At 43.3% G+C, this 18,030-nt stretch overlaps 1 protein-coding gene across 1 annotated transcript in view; it reads left to right on the top strand.

The window, feature by feature from the left end:
- Positions 1–17,621, top strand: part of TF (transferrin) — a 31,356-nt gene extending 13,735 nt beyond the window's left edge. Inside the window, exons 9-17 of the mRNA XM_067737771.1 lie at positions 104–258; positions 2,215–2,305; positions 2,905–2,943; positions 4,275–4,430; positions 7,225–7,369; positions 8,537–8,601; positions 12,122–12,306; positions 13,557–13,746; positions 17,433–17,621. Coding sequence (XP_067593872.1) covers positions 104–258; positions 2,215–2,305; positions 2,905–2,943; positions 4,275–4,430; positions 7,225–7,369; positions 8,537–8,601; positions 12,122–12,306; positions 13,557–13,746; positions 17,433–17,467 — 1,061 coding nt within the window. The 3' untranslated portion in view covers positions 17,468–17,621. The remainder of the gene's footprint in view (positions 1–103; positions 259–2,214; positions 2,306–2,904; positions 2,944–4,274; positions 4,431–7,224; positions 7,370–8,536; positions 8,602–12,121; positions 12,307–13,556; positions 13,747–17,432) is intronic.
- The last annotated feature ends 409 nt before the right edge of the window (positions 17,622–18,030 follow it).

Below are 18,030 nucleotides of genomic sequence, written 5' to 3'. Positions count from 1 at the left end.
GTGTATTGCTGAAAAATCCTAGCATTTTCATGAAGACAGTAGCATAACCAGCAGGCAACATCTGGGCCTCTTCTAATCTCTGGTTCTCTTCCTTATGTCCTAGGCCCGATCGCCTCAAAGGATGAATGCAAGAAGGTGAAGTGGTGTGCAGTGCACCACCAGGAGAAGGCCAAGTGTGATATGTGGAGTGTGAGCAGTGAAGGGAAAATAGAGTGTGAATCGGCAGACAGCACTGAAGAATGCATCGCCAAGATAATGGTACGTCACTCCTGCCTCTGTAGGGCAGCATCCCTGCCACTGTTGCTCACCTGTCCCCAAGGGTGAGTGAGTGTTCCTGGGAATGACACGAAAAGCCGAGTTCCAAGGAACCTTGCCCTCACTGTGGGAGACCAGCCCCACCGGAGCCTCAGGACCTTTGGGCTTCTGGATCTGAAGGGCTCCTTAGGGCTTGTTTCCTCCTAGTGTTAGCACCCAGTGGAGGGCAATCTGAGCCATGTCTGCTTAGGGAGGCTGGACCTGAGTGTAGGTGTGCCTGAAACCCACGGTGTGCCATGGCAAGTGAGACAAGTGTGACAGGGTCGTGTTATTGTGCAAGCCGGTAGAAGTTTAGCCTTGTTGATCACAAGAGCATTCCATATTTGCTTTTAGATAATGTTGAAAAATTGGAGGATATAAAGAAGAAAATACATAAAAACTAATTGTAACCTTATAACTCAGAGAAAATCCTGTTAACTGGGCTCATATCATTCATACAATTTACTCTCTTTTCTCACCTAATCTTATCTAGGGAGCTTTTCCCTTGTCACAAGTCATTCTTTGAAAACATGATTTTTAAAAATATATTTTAGTTTATTTTTGAAAGAATATACACTATTCTGTTTACAGTGGTATATCTGGGGACCAAGTTTATGGGGGACTTTCATTTCTTTTTTTCCTTTTTTTTAAATTTAAATTTTTATTTTTATTTTCCCTTATGGTTTATTATAGGATGTTGAAAACAGTTGCCTGTGCTATACAGTGGGACCTTGTTGTTTATCTGTTCTATGTATAACAGTTTGCATCTGCTAACCCCAAACTCCCAACCCATTCCTTCCCCAGCCCCCTCCACCTTGGCAACCACAAGTCTGTTCTCTATGTCTGTGAGTCGGCTTCTGTTCTGTAGATAAATTCATTTGTGTCATATTTTAGATTCCACATATAAGGGATACCATATGGTATCTGTCTTTCTCTTTCTGACTCACTTCACTTAGTATGATAATCTCTAGGTCCATCCATGTTGCTGCAAATGGCATTATTTCATTCTTTTTTATGGCTGAGTAATATTCCATTGTATATATGTACCACATCTTCTTTATCCATTCATCTGTCGATGGACATTTAGGTTGTTTCTATGAAAGCATGTTGATAGCTTAATGTTGATAGCTATTCCAGAGTGTGGATGTGCTACAATTTGTTGAGCCATTTCCTTGTTATTGAGCATTAAGTTTGGTCCTATCTTATTGATATTATGAATCACACTTGCATGCTTTTGCCCACTTACACATTTTGCCCAAATAGTTTCCCACATATCTGATTATTCCTTTAGGGTATATTCCTCAAAAGCATATTTCTAAGCCCAATGGGAAGCTTGGCAGTCTTGTTGAATTTAAGCATTTCTGAAATTTGGGGCTTATTAGCTCTATTAGATCATTATATCTAACAGATCATTTGAGTTTATTTGACTCATTCATTAAAGACCTTGTATTGATCAAGCACCAAAATAGCACCCAGCCAATGTGGCCGAGATTCGGGTCTGGGGCCCCCATCAGGAGGTGCTCTGTGCCACAGACACAGCCCTGAGTCTCTGACTCCGCTCATTTGTCTTACACATTAGAATTCTTGGTGTCAGAAAGGTGTTGTGAGAGTGTCTCTGGGACAGTGTGCCCTATGAGAGGACAGGGGGACTGAATGTGGGTCTTTCCTTCTGAAGAAACTAAGCAAAGCACCCAGAGTTGATCATCAGTTCATCATGGTTTGGGTGAAAATGGGAGTACATTTTATTTTCTATGTTGGGTGTGCCTGACTGATCCTTTGGGGGTCCAGTACCAGCAGCTTCTGTCTCGCTGGGCCTTCATGACCTGTGCTGGCAAGGCTGCTTCAAGGAAACAGCTTGGAGGGCATGTGGGACAGAAGATGGTCTCTTTTCACCTGCTGTGATGTGCTGTGTCTTTGCAGAAAGGAGAAGCTGATGCCATGAGCTTGGATGGAGGCTACATCTACATAGCAGGCAAATGTGGTCTGGTGCCTGTCCTGGCAGAGAACTACAGTAAGTGGAAGGGGCTTCTCTCAGTGTTTCATTTCCCCTGGGCCATGGAGAAAGGAAATGGAAAATCACAGCCTGATTTATGCCACATGGGCCATAAAGCTCTTGCTTACTGAGCACCTCCTACTTCCTAGGCTCTGGGCTCCCTCATCTCTAGTCCCCAACAGTTTTCTTGAAGGATGGGATCTTCTATCATACCTCTCACAAGGGAGTTGGAGGCTTTGCACTGGGAAGTTCTAGCTAAAAGTGACCCCTCTGCAGAGGACATCTAGATTCTCAGTTGGGATTCCTGGCAGGTCTTCTTGATTCCAAAGCTCACACTTCTCCTGTTGCCCTGGTGCAGGGATTCAAGTACGGTTGGCAGAGACCACTGTGGCCACAGGACAGATAGGGTGGGAAACTTGAAACTTACAATTTTGGACTACATTCCAGAGGCCAGGGAGCTAAAGTGAACTTGTATAATCCAGACAGCCTGGACCTTTTGGGAACTGGTGATATGTAGACAGTTTTCCTGGCTCTTTTAATTCTGAGCTGCACATGGTAAAGACGATTTCCAATCTATAAATGAGTATTTAATGACTTCTTCATTTTCTCCTCTACAGAAAGTGAGGGTCAAAATTGTACAACCACACTAGAGGACGGTGAGTTGAGATTGGTAACCTCATGAGTTTAAGATAAATTCCCATTGCTTTTGGGAAAGGGTAAGGTAAGTTTAAATTCAAATCAAAAGTAGATAAGAGACCAATTTTCGGAATGCAAAGGAATCATGGAAGTAGAGTAACTGGCAATGATGATTACTTTTTTACACTTGCTATGACTTGCACATGGGAATTTTCATTTAATCCTATAAGGTATGTCTTGTTGTCCTCTAAGGATGCATAAGAGGACCAACAGCTCAGAGAGATTACAAGTTGTCTAGACTCCAACATCCAGCAAGCAAATACAGGCCCTCCCCACCACTCCTGACTGCCTCGCATTGCACGAGGCCAGCAAAGTTTTAGATGAGAGTTAGCACCAGCCCAGGAGCCTTGCTGATACGTGCCTGGCAGGGCTGAAGGGAGAGGCTCATACTGGCAGATGTCTAGGGGCATGTGATTGCTTAGCCTCCCAGCCAGAGCTAGGCCCAGGAACCCAGGCCAACCTGGCTCTCACCCAGCGCTCTGGCTGGGGGTGGATCTGGAAAGATGTGGCAGCAGAAAGACAGGAAATCTTATCAAAGTGGGCTCTGGGGCCCACACTCAGGTCCCTGCAGGTCATTTCCAGCCATTAGTGTGCAAGTCTGTCCTCATCACTTTTCCCAGTTACAACCTTCAGCCTCTCCCCATCACACTAGGAACCAAGCTCTTCAGCCGAAAACAGAACCATTCTTATTCCATGAACAATAAGATTTGTGTCTTTTCTGTTGGAAACAATTTCCTGAATTAATTAAATTGGAAAACTGAAATCATGAGTTGATATTCTATTACCAGTTTTAAAGATCAGCATGTATTTGCAGCTAATCATGGCAGCTAACTTGATTTTGACAGTTTCCACTTTGCATATTTATTGTGCTGCAAACCTGTATTCTCCTTATCACAAATTATCTGGCCAGAATATCCCTGTGGTTTATTGCTCATTTACTACTCTTTCCTAATGTACCCTTCAGTATCCATTCCTCTGCTATTCCACAGTGGAGGGTGAGTTGCTGGTTTATGTCAGTAGCTTCATGCATTTGGGGAAGGGTTATACACCAGCCATTGCTCTGATGGTTATGTATTCTTACTACTTTACTTTTTAAGTTCAGATTAATCTCCACCTCCTGGAATGACTTGTATCCACCCCACCCCCACCCCCCCGTCAGTTATTGGGAAGACCCTTTCAAAGAGAGAAGGAATGGTTTGGGATAATTCTACTCCTTAAGGAGATGGCAGGTTTAGACATTCTGGAGGGCCCAGGGGTGTTAATACTCCCTATTTAGGTGTCTTTCTTGCAGGGTACCTTGCTGTGGCTGTGGTTAAGAAATCAGATACTGATCTCAACTGGAACAATCTGAAAGGCAGGAAGTCCTGCCACACTGCAGTAGACAGAACCGCTGGTTGGAACATCCCCATGGGTCTGCTCTACAATAATATTAACCACTGTGAATTTGGTGAGTGAGCTTTGAGAGGGTACTGTTGTCAGGGCCAGGTGGGAAGAGGTGTACTGGGAAGAGTGTGGTATGGTACAAGATGCTGTGGCTGTGGCTCTATGGTAATACAATTTGGTTTAGTGAACTTCAAGAAAATATCTAAAAGGAATGGTAGGGCTGGGAGGTGGATCAGAATGGTTCTTTTCAGTTGCACATAATGGCTTAAGTGAATATGCATTTACTTTTCTCTCTCATGAAAAAGACCAGAGACAGCAGTCCGTGGCTGGTACTCTCATTAGAATCCCAGGCTCCTCTCTCTTCCTGCTGCACCATTCTCAGCATGAGGCCTCCATCTTCAAGGTCACTCATGGTTGCCATTATATCCACGATCCAGGCAACCTCAAGGAACAAAGAGAAAGGGCACTTGACGTATGTGCCACCTTGTTAAAGGAGCTATTCAGGAACTCTAGCCCAATTACTTCAGCTAACTTCTCATTGCCCTGAACTTAGATACATAGTCACATTTAGCTGTAAGAGAGGCTGAAAAATGTCATCGTTTATTTGCGCATGTTTCTGTCCCAAATAAAACTAGATTTTTGTTCAAAAAATTAAAAGTAGAACTACCATATGATCCAACGATTTCACTTCTGGGTATTTACTGGAAGAAAACAAAAATACTAACTCGAAAAGATAGGCACCCACACGTTCACTGCAGCATTATTTACAACAGCCATGACACGGAAAGAACCTAAGTGTCCATCATGAATGAATGGATAAAGAACTTGTGGTTTATATATACACAATAGAATATCATTCAGTCATAAAAAAGAAAGAAATTTTGCCTCTTGCAACACCATGGATGGACCCTGAGGGCACTATGTGAAATAAGTCAGGCAAAGAAAGACAAATACCGCATGTTCTCATTTATATGTGGGATCTAAACAAAAATAAAACAAAATAACCCAAGCTCATAGACACAGAGAGCAGATTGGCGGTTGCCAGAGGCAGGGGTTGGGGGTGGGCAAATTGGGTGAATGTAGTCAAAAGGTAAGAACTTCGGTTATAAAATAAATAAGTCATGGGGATGTAATGTACATCATGGTGACTATAGTTAATGCCGTATTGCACATTTCAAAGTTGCTAAGAGAGTAGCTCTTAAAAGTTCTCATCACAAGAAAAAAAATTTAATGTGATACACCACATTAACCAATTGAAGAAAAAGATCATATGATCATCTCAATAGATACAGCAAAAGCTTTTGATAAAATTCATCACCCATTTACGAGAAAAACTCTCCAGAAAGTGGGCATAGAGGGAATATACCTCAACATAATAAAGGCCGTATATGACAAACCCACAGCTAACATCATATGCAACAGTGAAAAGCTGAACGCATTCCCTCTAAGATCAGGCACAAGACAAGGACTCCCACTGTTGCCACTTTTATGCAACATAGTTTGGAAGTCCTAGCCAAAAGAAAAAATATTTTTTTTCTTTTGCGTTACGCGGGCCTCTCACTGTTGTGGCCTCTCCCGTTGCGGAGCACAGGCTCCGGACGTGCAGGCTCAGCGGCCATGGCTCACGGGCCTAGCCTAGCTGCTCTGCGGCATGTGGGATTTTCCCGGACCGGGTCACGAACCCGTGTCCCCTGCATCGGCAGGCAGACTCTCAACCACTGCGCCACCAGGGAAGCCCAGAAAAAAAGTTTTTTAACCCTGTATGGTGATGGACGTTAACTAGACCTATTGTGGTGATCATTCACAATATAGTCACAGTAGCGAAACATGTTGTACTCCTGAAATTAATGTTATACGTCAATTATATCTCAATAAAAAATTAATGGAGAAAAAAATTAAAAGAAAAAGAAAAGAAACTTGATCTTTGTTATGAAGAAGCAAGGGGAAATGGCCATTGGGTGGACAGCTCCAAGCCCTGCCACAGGGCTTTCTAGGCAATGTGGTATGAGGGATCTTCACGTTTCTTTAAGATCTTGGCAGTCTCACCAAGTGACTGCTCAGCTCCTAGGCCCCTTCAAAGTGGTGGAAATCAGTTTATTCTCTGTGTCCTCTGAATATCTTCAGGTATGAGCTTAGTTCTACCTCCTAAAATCTGTGTGTAATTTCACCATGGACATGTTTTCTCATGGTTCTTATTTTCTTTAACTTCCTGAGTACTTCCTCCCTGCCACCTCCAAATATTTGTAGCTACTTCAAAAGGAGGGTCTCTAAAGACAGTTATGAACCAGGCAAGTCCTGTGTGTGTGTGTGTGTGTGTGTGTGTGTGTGTGTGTGTGTGTGTGTGAGGGGGGTGCATTCAGGAGTTCTGTTGCCCACCAGCAAGGGCAGCACTTCTGCTCTCCTGAGCCTCCTGGCAGTTTTACAGCTATGGGAGAGCAGCTGAACTGTGTGTGAAATTCCCCAGCACTTTCTCAAGGTTGGAGTTCTAAGTTCTGTTAAAGGCTCTTCTAATAAATATCAGAGAAAAGAAACACCAAAAACAAGTGGCACAACTCAGGGAGTGAGACCTTCAATTTTACCCCTTTTAGTCAACTTTCATATCATTTCCATCCCATCTCTCTAGGTGAGTGAGACACTATTGGTATGCTGATGGAATCCCCTCCACCTGACTTGTAAAGGTTCCCAGCCTCAATTAAGTTTCCTTTCAAAGCCTATACCCTGGCAGGTCCTGAGTTGATGGCAGGTCACATAATGAGTATGTTCTACCTATCCTGGGCCATATACACCTGTGATGTGTTAGGTAAAGGCCACTGACATTGACTCAGGAAGAGCTGACTTTCTCTTATCCTTCTGCACAGATAAATTTTTCAGTGAAGGCTGTGCTCCTGGGTCTCTGCGAGATTCCAGTCTCTGTGCTCTGTGCATTGGCTCAGAAGGTGTTCCGGGAAGGGAGTGTCTTCCCAACAACCATGAGAGATACTATGGCTATTCAGGGGCTTTCAGGTGAGTATTATAATCCTCATACAAAAATAATAGTAATCCCAGCCCTGACGAGATTCCTTTTTAGGAACGCAGGTGAGATTCTTACATTCCTATCCCATTAGTCCTGCATGTTAGGGTGTCACGTTTACAAACATAAGTAGAAACCTGTGAGAAGAGGCATCCAGCTCCCTCCAGGACACGGTCTCCAGACCTGGCTGTCATAGACAGCAAAGACTGGCAGTATGGTACAGGTCAGAAGTTCTCAGCGGGGGGTGATTTGCCCCTCAGGGGACATTTGGCAGTGTCTGGAGATGTTTTTGATTATCAGTGGAGTTGGGGGATGCTACTGGCATCTAACTGGGAGAGGCTGCTAAACATCCTACATGCGTAGGACAGCACCCTACAACAAAGAATTATCTGGCCCCTAATGTCACTAGTGCCAGGTGAGGAAACCCTACCATAATTGAATAAACACAGGAGTCAAGCATCTGGCTCATGCTCTTCCATTCACCTCTGGGGGAACCTACAACCATGGAAATATATCAATACAAAAGTAAAGTACATGACTTCTACATCTTTGGTTACATTTCTAGCTCATGGAGTCTCTATCATTTTTAAAGAGACACCTGGGCACTTTACGACCTTATTAGTTTTTAACTATCCTGTCTGACTTGGGCCTGTGTCACTTAGCAGTTCATGAATCCATCAACTTCACAATGATGGTGGTATTGTAACTAAAATCCTCACTAGGGAAGGAAAAACAAAGATTATCCCAACTTCCCAGGTACAACCAGCTTGTGAGTTAGAGTAAGAACAATTCACAGCCCACAAGTTTACAATTTTACAAGGAGACTGTGAGTAAGGAATCACCTTGAGGGAAAACTGCCCCTCTAATATCTGTGTTGAAACTAGGAAATGGATGTAGCTCTGTTGGAGAAAATGGGCCAGAATTTAGAATTTAGAGTGTAGAAGTGAGATTGTATAACTACAAAGCATATCAGAGGTTTTGTTTTCTTTTTATTACTTACATTAGTAATATGTAAGATCAGTGACAATAGATTAGTGATCAAATGGGAATCACAATTGCTGATATCAGATGGCCAGCCCTGGATCTATAAGGTGGCCTTTCTGAATGACAGATGTGTCTCTGACCTCTTTTCTTCTCTCTCCCTGTCTGGGACTCTGCAGGTGTCTGGTTGAGAAGGGAGACGTAGCCTTTGTGAAGGCCCAGACTGTCACAGAGAACACTGGTGGTACGTGCATAACCTTTGTCCCCATAAATCAGGGTCGCTGGTTCACTTGTGTCCAGGATGTCTTTGTGGAAGTGTTATGGACACTGTCAGGGTCCAGAGCTCTGATTCTCAACCTGTTTGTTCGGTGAAGAGAGAAGTGTTTGCTTGGATAGGCAGAATGGTAAGGACCATGGGCTTCCCAGTGGCCCTGAGTCTCTCCCAGGAACCTTCCTACAGGTGCAGGCACTGTGCCTCCTTTCCCCTAAATACTTCAGTGCACATTTCCTAAGAACCAGGACTTTCTCTCACATACCTACATTACAATTAGGAAGATCAGGAAATTTATACTAACATGGATTTAATACTCATCACGTCCACAGTCCCTATTCAAATTCTGTGAGTTGTCCCCAAAAGGTCCTTTATAACTATTTCTAGGTCCAATATATATGTAAATATATTATAGGTCCACTGGGAAAAACATACAGACAGTGGCACCCCTGTAGGAATGAGCACCAAGACCTTGGCTTCTAGAACCATTCTCCAATAGAAGGAACCAAGGCCCCTTGGAAAAATAGCTGATTCTGTGGCTGGGGCAGGAAAAGTATAAGGTGAACCTGGAACATCATGCTGAAGAGCTCAGAGAGATGGGACGTATCAAAGCACATAGGAGCCATTGTGAAAGCCCTCCACTGGCCAAATCTGGGACATTTTGAGCTTGAAAAGACATAATAATAGTAGTAAGAAATGATAACCCATTGAATAAAATAGGAACGCATAAGTCCATCCTGATTAAACAAATGAGTATAAGGGAAACATCTTCCTTATTGTAGAATGCTAATTACAGATGCAGAAATAATTATGAAGTTAAAAAACTATCGTTTGGCAACCAAGATAGTAATAATTGATTCAAGCAAGGATCATCAATGGGCACTAAAACTAGTGGGTGAATATTAGATGGCCATGACATTAACAAACAAGACAAAAATTTTAAAAATGTCAGTAAGAATGAGTATTCCACCTGCCCACTCTCTATCACTAACTGCTTATATTCCCCACCTAGAGTCCAGGCAGCTATTACTTCCCTCCTTCCCTCATGTCCCTTTACTCAACCTCAGATGTTTCCAGCAACTCATTTAGAATGAACTAGTACAGGACCAACTCCTCTAAGACGCCTTCCCCAATGGCACACCTCCATCCCACAACAGAATCCTCTGTCCATATTGCTCTTATTATTGAATTCATCACATTCCGTAATAAACTATGGCCACAGGGAGCTCTTTTTTTCTCTTCTTACATCCCAACACCAACCATAGTACATGGCACACAGAAGTTGCTAAGTACTTACTTGAAGGAATAATTGGTTTGGCTAATTTTTCTTTCTTCCCTCCTGTTACTTTTGCTTTTTCCTTTAAGGGCTGTCCTTTTTCCTGCTACCTGAGTGTTACCCTAGGCTGGTTCTTTGTCATCCCTTGATTTCTCTTTGTACCCTTCCAAGTAGGGCTCCCCTCTCGAGGCCGCAACTCTCTTTGCAAAGACTCCAAAAGCCTTACCTCCTGAGGGGAATTTATAGAGGAGGCCCACCTCCCATCTAAATAACATCCCAGGATCTCTGTTTGCCCTGTGGTCATTTTTATGTACAAAGTACACTGGCACTGCAACCTCAACCTGTATAAATCCAAACTCCTCATACTTCTCTCAAAACCCAGTCCTCTTCACACAGCCTCTGTCCCCATGGAGGTCTTTATTATATGCCCTGCCAGTCGAGCCTAGATTAATTTTTCAGTCAGTATGTTTTTTGTTTCTTCGGAATATGTATGTCTTCATTAAATTCTATGGTATGTTGTGATATGGAAGAACCAGGATACGAAGGCATAGAGACTGTATGATCTAATTATATAGATATGTGTCTGCATATCATACGAGTCTAGAAAAGAGACTAGAAGTAATGCACCAATGTTGAAGGTGAATGCTGTGGGATTATACTGGGTTTCAAAGTCTTCTTCCTTAAACTATGTAGCACTTTACAAATTAGCTGCAGTAAACAAGCATTATTTGTAGTGGAAAGAAAATTTTTTATCATGCCCTTCTAGATGCCCACTGCTCCTAACCCAGACCAAATCACCTCCCATCTCATTTTTCCTAGTTGTCCTATTTCAGGCTCACACATTAACACTGATTTCCATTCATAAGTTCTCATAGACCCACTTTTCTTCCTACCTAAGTGCCACACTCCATCCCACACTCAGGGCCTTGAGGATCAGAGCATGTTTAGCCTGACTGCCCAAGACTCTGTTCCAGTGGGGCTATCCTCCACCCAATAGGAACACCGGGCGCGTACCTGTCCGTGAGTCTTGCTGGAGCCCTCCATCCCCTCACAGAGAAGCGTTCCTCTCTCCTCCTCTCAGGCCTACACATGTTACAGGACACACCTGAAAACTTGCCTTCCTGAGTTAATGTGCTCTCGCTGTGCTGGTTCCCTAGCTCACACAGCGTTTAGAGAGTGTTACACAAAATACAAAATGTTATTACCTGTGCCCTGCATTTTTGATTTTGGTATGTGTGCTATTTCCCCCCTCCAATAAGACTGTGCCTTGCAGAAGGCTGAGGACATGGTACTGAATAAATGCTTAAAGTACTAAGTAGAACAGAATGGGTTTGGAGAGAATAAGGATGGATTTCACTTGGAAGGTGTTGAGTTGGAGGGATGGGTAAGAAAAGAAAGGAGAAATGTTAAAAGGTGAGCAAAGATATGTGCAGGTACTGGTGGGAGGAAAGGCAGGCAATTTGGAGTTTTCTATAAAAACCAAAAGCGTACCTTTGGAGAGTGTAGGAAAAGGGATATTTTTGCTCTCCGTATAAATTTAAACTTTTAAAATACTGCATTCATATATTAGTTTTTCAATTAAATGAGAAAATTAAATTAAGCAAAAGACTGCAATCCTGTATTTTAGGAGAGAAGCAAAAACCAGGAAAACTTATTTGAGAATTGCCTTAGGAGGAAGGAGCTTAAGCCTTGAGAATAGGTGAGATGTTCTTTTTTCAGAGAGAATACAGAAAAGATGAAGCAAGGGGCTGAGAACAGGATATGGACCTGTATGCACAGAGGCATGCATGCATTCCACATAGAACTAGAACGAGTGAGCCAGATTTCACTCATAAAAGTGAAATCTTTGGCCCTTCCAAAAGGGCCTCTGGGGAAAGTTCTTTTGCTTGCTAGTGCCGGATGGTACAGCACAAACCTGCTTAGAGGGTCACATTCTTTCTACACTGGAGCAGGAGATCCAAATGCTTTGGAATTTAGAAGAAATGAAGATCATTTTGAACATCATCCATAGAATGTGGTTCCCCCTCCCCTGGCTGGGTGGGCAGATTGAATGGAGTGGTCTCTGGGAATTCCTGGTAACTCTCTTCCTCTCCACATTACTGTAACCCCTGCTGGCCACTGGGTCCAGGCCCTCCACACGCCAGTGGGTTGGTCACATCTCCCCAGTGAGGTGTGCCTTGATCAAAACTGTGGCTGACCCACCTTTTCTGTACCCAGGAAACAACACTGAAGAGTGGGCAAAAACACTGCAGGAGAAAGATTTTGAGCTGCTGTGCACCGACGGAAGCAGGAAGTCTGTGGAGAAGGCTACTGATTGCCACCTGGCCCGAGCCCCGAATCATGCTGTGGTCTCACGGGAAGATAAGGCAGCTTGTGTTTGCAGAATATTAAACAAACAGCAGGTATGGTGGCACAGACAGGGCCTCCAACCCTTTCTTCCTGGGTGCGTGTGGATTATTTGGGGATTTCCCAGCTGAGTCCCAGCCCTACCCCAGCATTCTTTTCCTGGAAGTTAGAACTGGGAGGGCATGGATTGTGGAACTGGATCTCCCAGGCCTCGCTCTGCTCACTAGAGATCAGACCCCATCTGATGCATGTTTCCCAGGGTCCAAGTACCTGCCTTGCAGCTCGACGCTGATCTTGCTCTGTGGTACCCTCATTTTCCCCACTTCTGCCTTTTTTAAAATGAAGGTGACTGATCCTATTTCCCAGCCCTTCTAGATACAAGTCATGAAATGTGGACTGTGTTTCTCTTGCTTAGGCATACTAAGAACCATTCCAACAGGCAGCAGAACCCAGGAACCTACCCTGAGGGAACTTGTCCTCTGGGGAAAACAACCAACCCAGGGCTGGCCTTGTGGGGAGAGAGACTGCCTGAGTATTTTAATCCTAAAGACCCCTCCACCCACAAACACCACCCTCCCCTCAGTGACAGCTTCCTGTCTGTTGATCCACCATTGGTTTTCTTCTTTTAAAAATTAATGATCCACCATTGGTTTTCTTCTTTTAAAAATTAAGATAGCTACATTTGTGAGTCCTCTGAAGGTAAATGGTACTAATAATTAGTATTTAATGGACATTTCCTAAGTGCTAGATGGAATGCTAAATGTTCTGTAATCATTATTTCACTTACAATCTTAGAAGGCCTGGAGGAGTTGAGCCTCTTATCAAGATAGGATCAAAGATGAACTTTTAAGTTCATATGAACTTAAAAGTCAGATATGAACTTTTAACAGCTACCTGTACTACTCCTCACTGGGTTGCTCATATTTAATATTTTCTTTGACAATAATACTTAAAAGGGATATGCTTCTTCCCTCTCATTTCCTGGAAGCCACCCCCAAGACCATGGCCAACAAAGTGAGGAAGAGAGATCAGAAAAGTCAGCAGTGGGCAGGAGGCAGGGACTTCCCCAAGGAGATGGGACCAGGATAGACCCTACAGAGGACTTTGGGGCCTCATGGAAGTACAGATTTGTGGTCCATAATTGTATGAATGCCAGGTGATGGATGTGGAAAGATCCTGAGGCATCCTCTGCAGCTTCCCTTTCTTCCCAGGGCTGGTTCCCAGCTTCCAGTCTCCTCCATCCCATCCATGTGCTCCCAGCAGCTCTTTGCCACAGGTCCTCATGCACTTTCTGTCCATTTGACAGGCTCAATTTGGAAAAAATGGAACTAACTGCCCGAGCAGTTTTTGTTTGTTCGACTCAGAAAACAAGGACCTTCTGTTTAGGAGTGACACTAAATGTTTGGCTCCACTTCCGAACGCAACAACGTATGAAACCTACTTAGGAACTGAGTATGTCACAGCTGTGGCTAACCTGAGACGATGCTCAACCTCAAGTGAGTAAGAGGAACAACACTGGGGAATCTGCAAAACGAACATGTGCGGGGTTCTGGGTGCTGGATACAAAAGAAGGAGCGGGCTGCAGTCCCCAGGAGATGACCAACAGACAGGATGAAATGCTGAGGGAACAATGCAATCCCAGCATGAATGAAAGGCTAACTTGCATGGGCTGATCGTAAGGGGGCACCGGCTGAAGGCACTGAGGTAGTGACTGCCAGGACATACAGAATTCCATGCTATTACTAAGAAAAGGAAGAGAGTTATGTGCCCATGCCAATTACTCTGCTCTAAACACCTTTTTATACAGTGCTGTCTTGTTCAAGATGGTAGCCTCTAGCTACATGTGGGTATTTAAACTTGTATTAGTATTAAACAAAATTTTAAATTTAGCTCCTCAGTCACACTAGCCATAATTCAAGTGCTCAATAGATACATGTGTCTCCACACAGATGAGCAAAGAGAACATTTCCAGCATTGCAGAGAGTTCTTTTACATGGTGCTGCTCCTGAAAGCTTGAACAATGATAAGTTCCAGTAACTCTAAAGTTGCCATACACAGCACAGGCATACCTCGGAGATATTGCAGATTCAGTTTCAGACTATTGCAATAAAGGAATATTGCAATAAAGCAAGACATATGAAGTTTTTGGTTTTCCAGTGCACATAAAAGTTATGTTTATACTACAATATAAAGTGTGCAATAGCATTATGTGTAAAAAGTGTCTAACAAGGTACGTACCTTAATTAAAAAATACTTTATTGCCAAAAAATGCTAACCATCATCTGAGCCTTCAGCAAGTCATAATCTCCTTGCTGGTGGAGGGTCTTCCCTCAGTGGTGATGGCTGCTGACTGATCAGGGTGGTGGTTGCTGAAGGCTGAGGTGACTCTGGCAATTTCTTAAAATAAGACGACAATTAAGTTTGCCCCATCAATTGACTCTTCTTTTATGAAGGATTTCTCTGTAGCATGCAATGCTGTTTGACAGCATTTTACCCGCAGCAGAACTTCTTTCAAAATTGGAGTTCCATCCTCTCAAGCCCTGCCGTTAGTTTATCAACTAAGTTTATATAATATTCTAAATCCTTTGTTGTCATTTCAACAATCTTCACAGCATCTTCACCATGAGTAGATTTCATCCCAAGAAACCACTCTCTTTGCTCATCCATGAGAAGCAACTCCTTATTCATTAAAGTTTTATCATGAGATTGCAGCAAGTCAGTCACATCTTCAGGTTCCTCTTCTAATTCTAGGTCTCTTGCTATTTCCACCACATCTGCAGTTACTTCCTCCACTGAAGTCTTGAACCCCTTATAGTCACCTATGAGGATTGGAATCAACTTCTCTCAAATTCCTGTTCATGATGATATTTTGACCTTTCTCCATGAATCAAAAATATTCTTAATGGCATCTAGAATGAGGAATCCTTTCCAGAAGGTTTTCATTTGACTTTGCCCAGACCCACCAGAGGAATCACTATCTATGGCAGCTATAGCCTTATGGAATGTATTTCTTTCATAACGAGACTTGAGAGTCAGAATGACTCCTTGATCCATGGGCTGCAGAATGGATGTTGTGTTAGCAGGCATGAAAACAACATTAATCTTGTACATCTCCATCAGAGCTCTTGGGTTACCATGTACATTTTTAGTGAGCACTCATATTTCGAAAGGAATCTTTTTTTCTGAGCAGTAGGTCTCAATAGTGGGCTTAATATATTCAGTAAACCATATTGTAAACAGATGTACTGTCATCCAGGCTTTGTTGTTCCCTTTATAGAGCATATGCAGAGGAGACTAAGCATAATTCTTAAGGGCCTAGGATTTTTGAAATGGTAAATGAGCATTGGCTTCAATTTCAAGTCACCAGCTGCATTAGCCCCTAACAAGAGAGTCAGCCTGTCCTTTGAAGCTCTGAAGCCAGGCATTGACTTCTCCTCTCTAGCTATGAAAGTCCTAGATGGCATCTTCTTCCAATAGAAGGCTGTTTTGTCTACATGGAAAATCTGTTGTTTAGTGTAGCCACCTTCATTTACTATCTTAGGTAGGTCTCTGTGTAACTTGCTGTAGCTTCTACATCAGCACTTGCTGCTTCACTTTGCACTTTTATGTTCTGGAGATGGCTTCTTTCCTTAAACCTCATGAACCAACCTCTGCTGGCTTCAGACATTTCTCCTGCAGCTTCCTCACCTCTCTCAGCCTTCACAGAACTGAAGAGAGTTAGGGCCTTTCTCTGGATTAGGCTTTAGCTTAAGGGAATGTTGTGGCTGGTTTGATCCTTTATCTAGGCCATTAAAACTTTCTCCATATCAGGAATAAGGCTGTTTCTTATCATTTCTGTGTCCACTGGAGCAGCACTTTTAACTTCCTTCAAGAACTCTTCCTTTGTGTCCACAGCTTGGCTAACTGTTTGGCACAAGACGCCCAGCTTGTCTTTGGACAGGCCTTCCTCACTAAGCTTAATCACATCTAGCTTTTGATTTAAAGTGAGAGATGTGCAACTCTTCCTTTCACTTGAACATTTAGAGGCCAGTGTAGGGTTATTAACCGGCCTAATTTCAATATTGTTGTGCTGGTGGAGCAGTCAGAACACACACAACATTTATCGATTAAGTTTGCCATGTTAATGGGCATGGCTTGTGGTGCCCCAAAACAATTAATAATAGTAACACCAAGGATTACTGACCACAGATCACCATAACAAATATATAATAATAATGAAAAAGTCTGAAATATTTCAAGAATTACCAAAATGTGACACAGAGACATGAAGTTAGCAAATGTTATTGGGAAAATGGCGCCAGTAGACTTGCTTGATGCAGGGTTACCACAAACCTTCAATTTGTAAAAAACACAACATCTGTGAAGTGCAATAAAGCGAAGCACAATAAAATGAGGTATGCCTGTACTTATCTAGAACACCAGTTTTCTAAGAACTAGAATACAGTAAAACACACCTTTGTACTATAGCTATGTTGGACATCATTTAATGACTTGGAATCATTTGGAAGATGTGGGAGAATACCATGTAGCTATAGGGAGGTTATTCTTCAACTGCAGAGTGCAGGTCCATAAGCCACAGTCCTTAAGATACTGATTCCCAGGTCCTGGGGATACTGATTCAGCAAGTCTGTGCCAGGTCCAGGGTTTCTGCATTTAAACAGCTGCCCACATAATTCTGGTATAAGGAAGGATCCATGGCCACTGTTCTGAGTACCCAGGTTGTATTTACCTAACCTATATAGTCTGTGAGGGGGTGGAGACTCTGTCCCTGCTGTACCCTGCTCCATCCCCAGCTCCCAGGACGGAAACTGGCACGTGCTGGGTGCTTAGTGCATCTCATTATGTTAGTTCCTCACTTGGATCAGAGAGGACAGTCCTCCCAGGCTCGTTCCAGCCACATGGACTCAGGCGTGTGAGCCCTGCCCGTAAGACACAAGATGGGGGATGATGTAGGGCAGGGAAATCCTGTTACCATTCTTGGTGTGAGACACTGCCCACTGTAGGCACAGGAGCTGTGCAGGCAGGAGGAGGAGGCCACTAGGAGAACGGCCAGGTCCACCCATCAGAATAGCAGGGCAACGGGTCTGAGCACTTTTGTATCAGGCTTAACTGTTGATTCACTTAACAGAAAACAAATATAGGTAGATATTAACTGCCCTACCCCTCTGCTCTGTCCCCACAGAACTCCTGGAAGCCTGCAGTTTCCACAGACCTTAAAATCCAAGAGTGGGGCCACCACCTGATGGAGATGGGAGCTCACCGGACCCATAAGCTTCCCCTGGTTTTGCTGGTCTGAGTGGTTTGGTTGCCTTCAGTTTGGTGGTGGCACCTCTGCGGGACAAAATAAAAATAAAAGTTATTATTGGTTTTATCTTTTAAAAACTTCATTTTTTCCCTAAATGTTTGGTCTGGAAGGACTAAATACATGTGCAACTAGCCCTTCCTTCAGAGCTCGAGATTCATTTGCTCTTTCCCATAGCCATACCTCCTGGGTACAGTCCAAGTAGGAATTCTTTCTAAAAGGGGTCTGCATGGTCATTATAATATAATCAAGTGTATAAGGCTGTGTGTGTGTTGTGTGTGTGTGTGTGTGTGTGTGTGTGTGTGTGTGTGTGTCTGTGTTGCTGGGGAAGGGGGAGGAAGGAGGATGCAGAGTAAGTATTGAGATGGAGCGTTCAAGGCAGTACAGAAAAAGAATATAGACGATTTACACATTTAAAATATTTTCCATAAATTTCATCAGGTATACGTGAAGTCCTGACTCTTACTGCTTGGAAAAG

Source organism: Pseudorca crassidens, chromosome 5 (assembly GCF_039906515.1).
Source record: "Pseudorca crassidens isolate mPseCra1 chromosome 5, mPseCra1.hap1, whole genome shotgun sequence".
NCBI lineage: Eukaryota > Metazoa > Chordata > Mammalia > Artiodactyla > Delphinidae > Pseudorca > Pseudorca crassidens.
The sequence above is the reverse complement of the archived record's forward strand: the minus strand, read 5'-3'. Positions and strand labels throughout refer to the sequence as shown.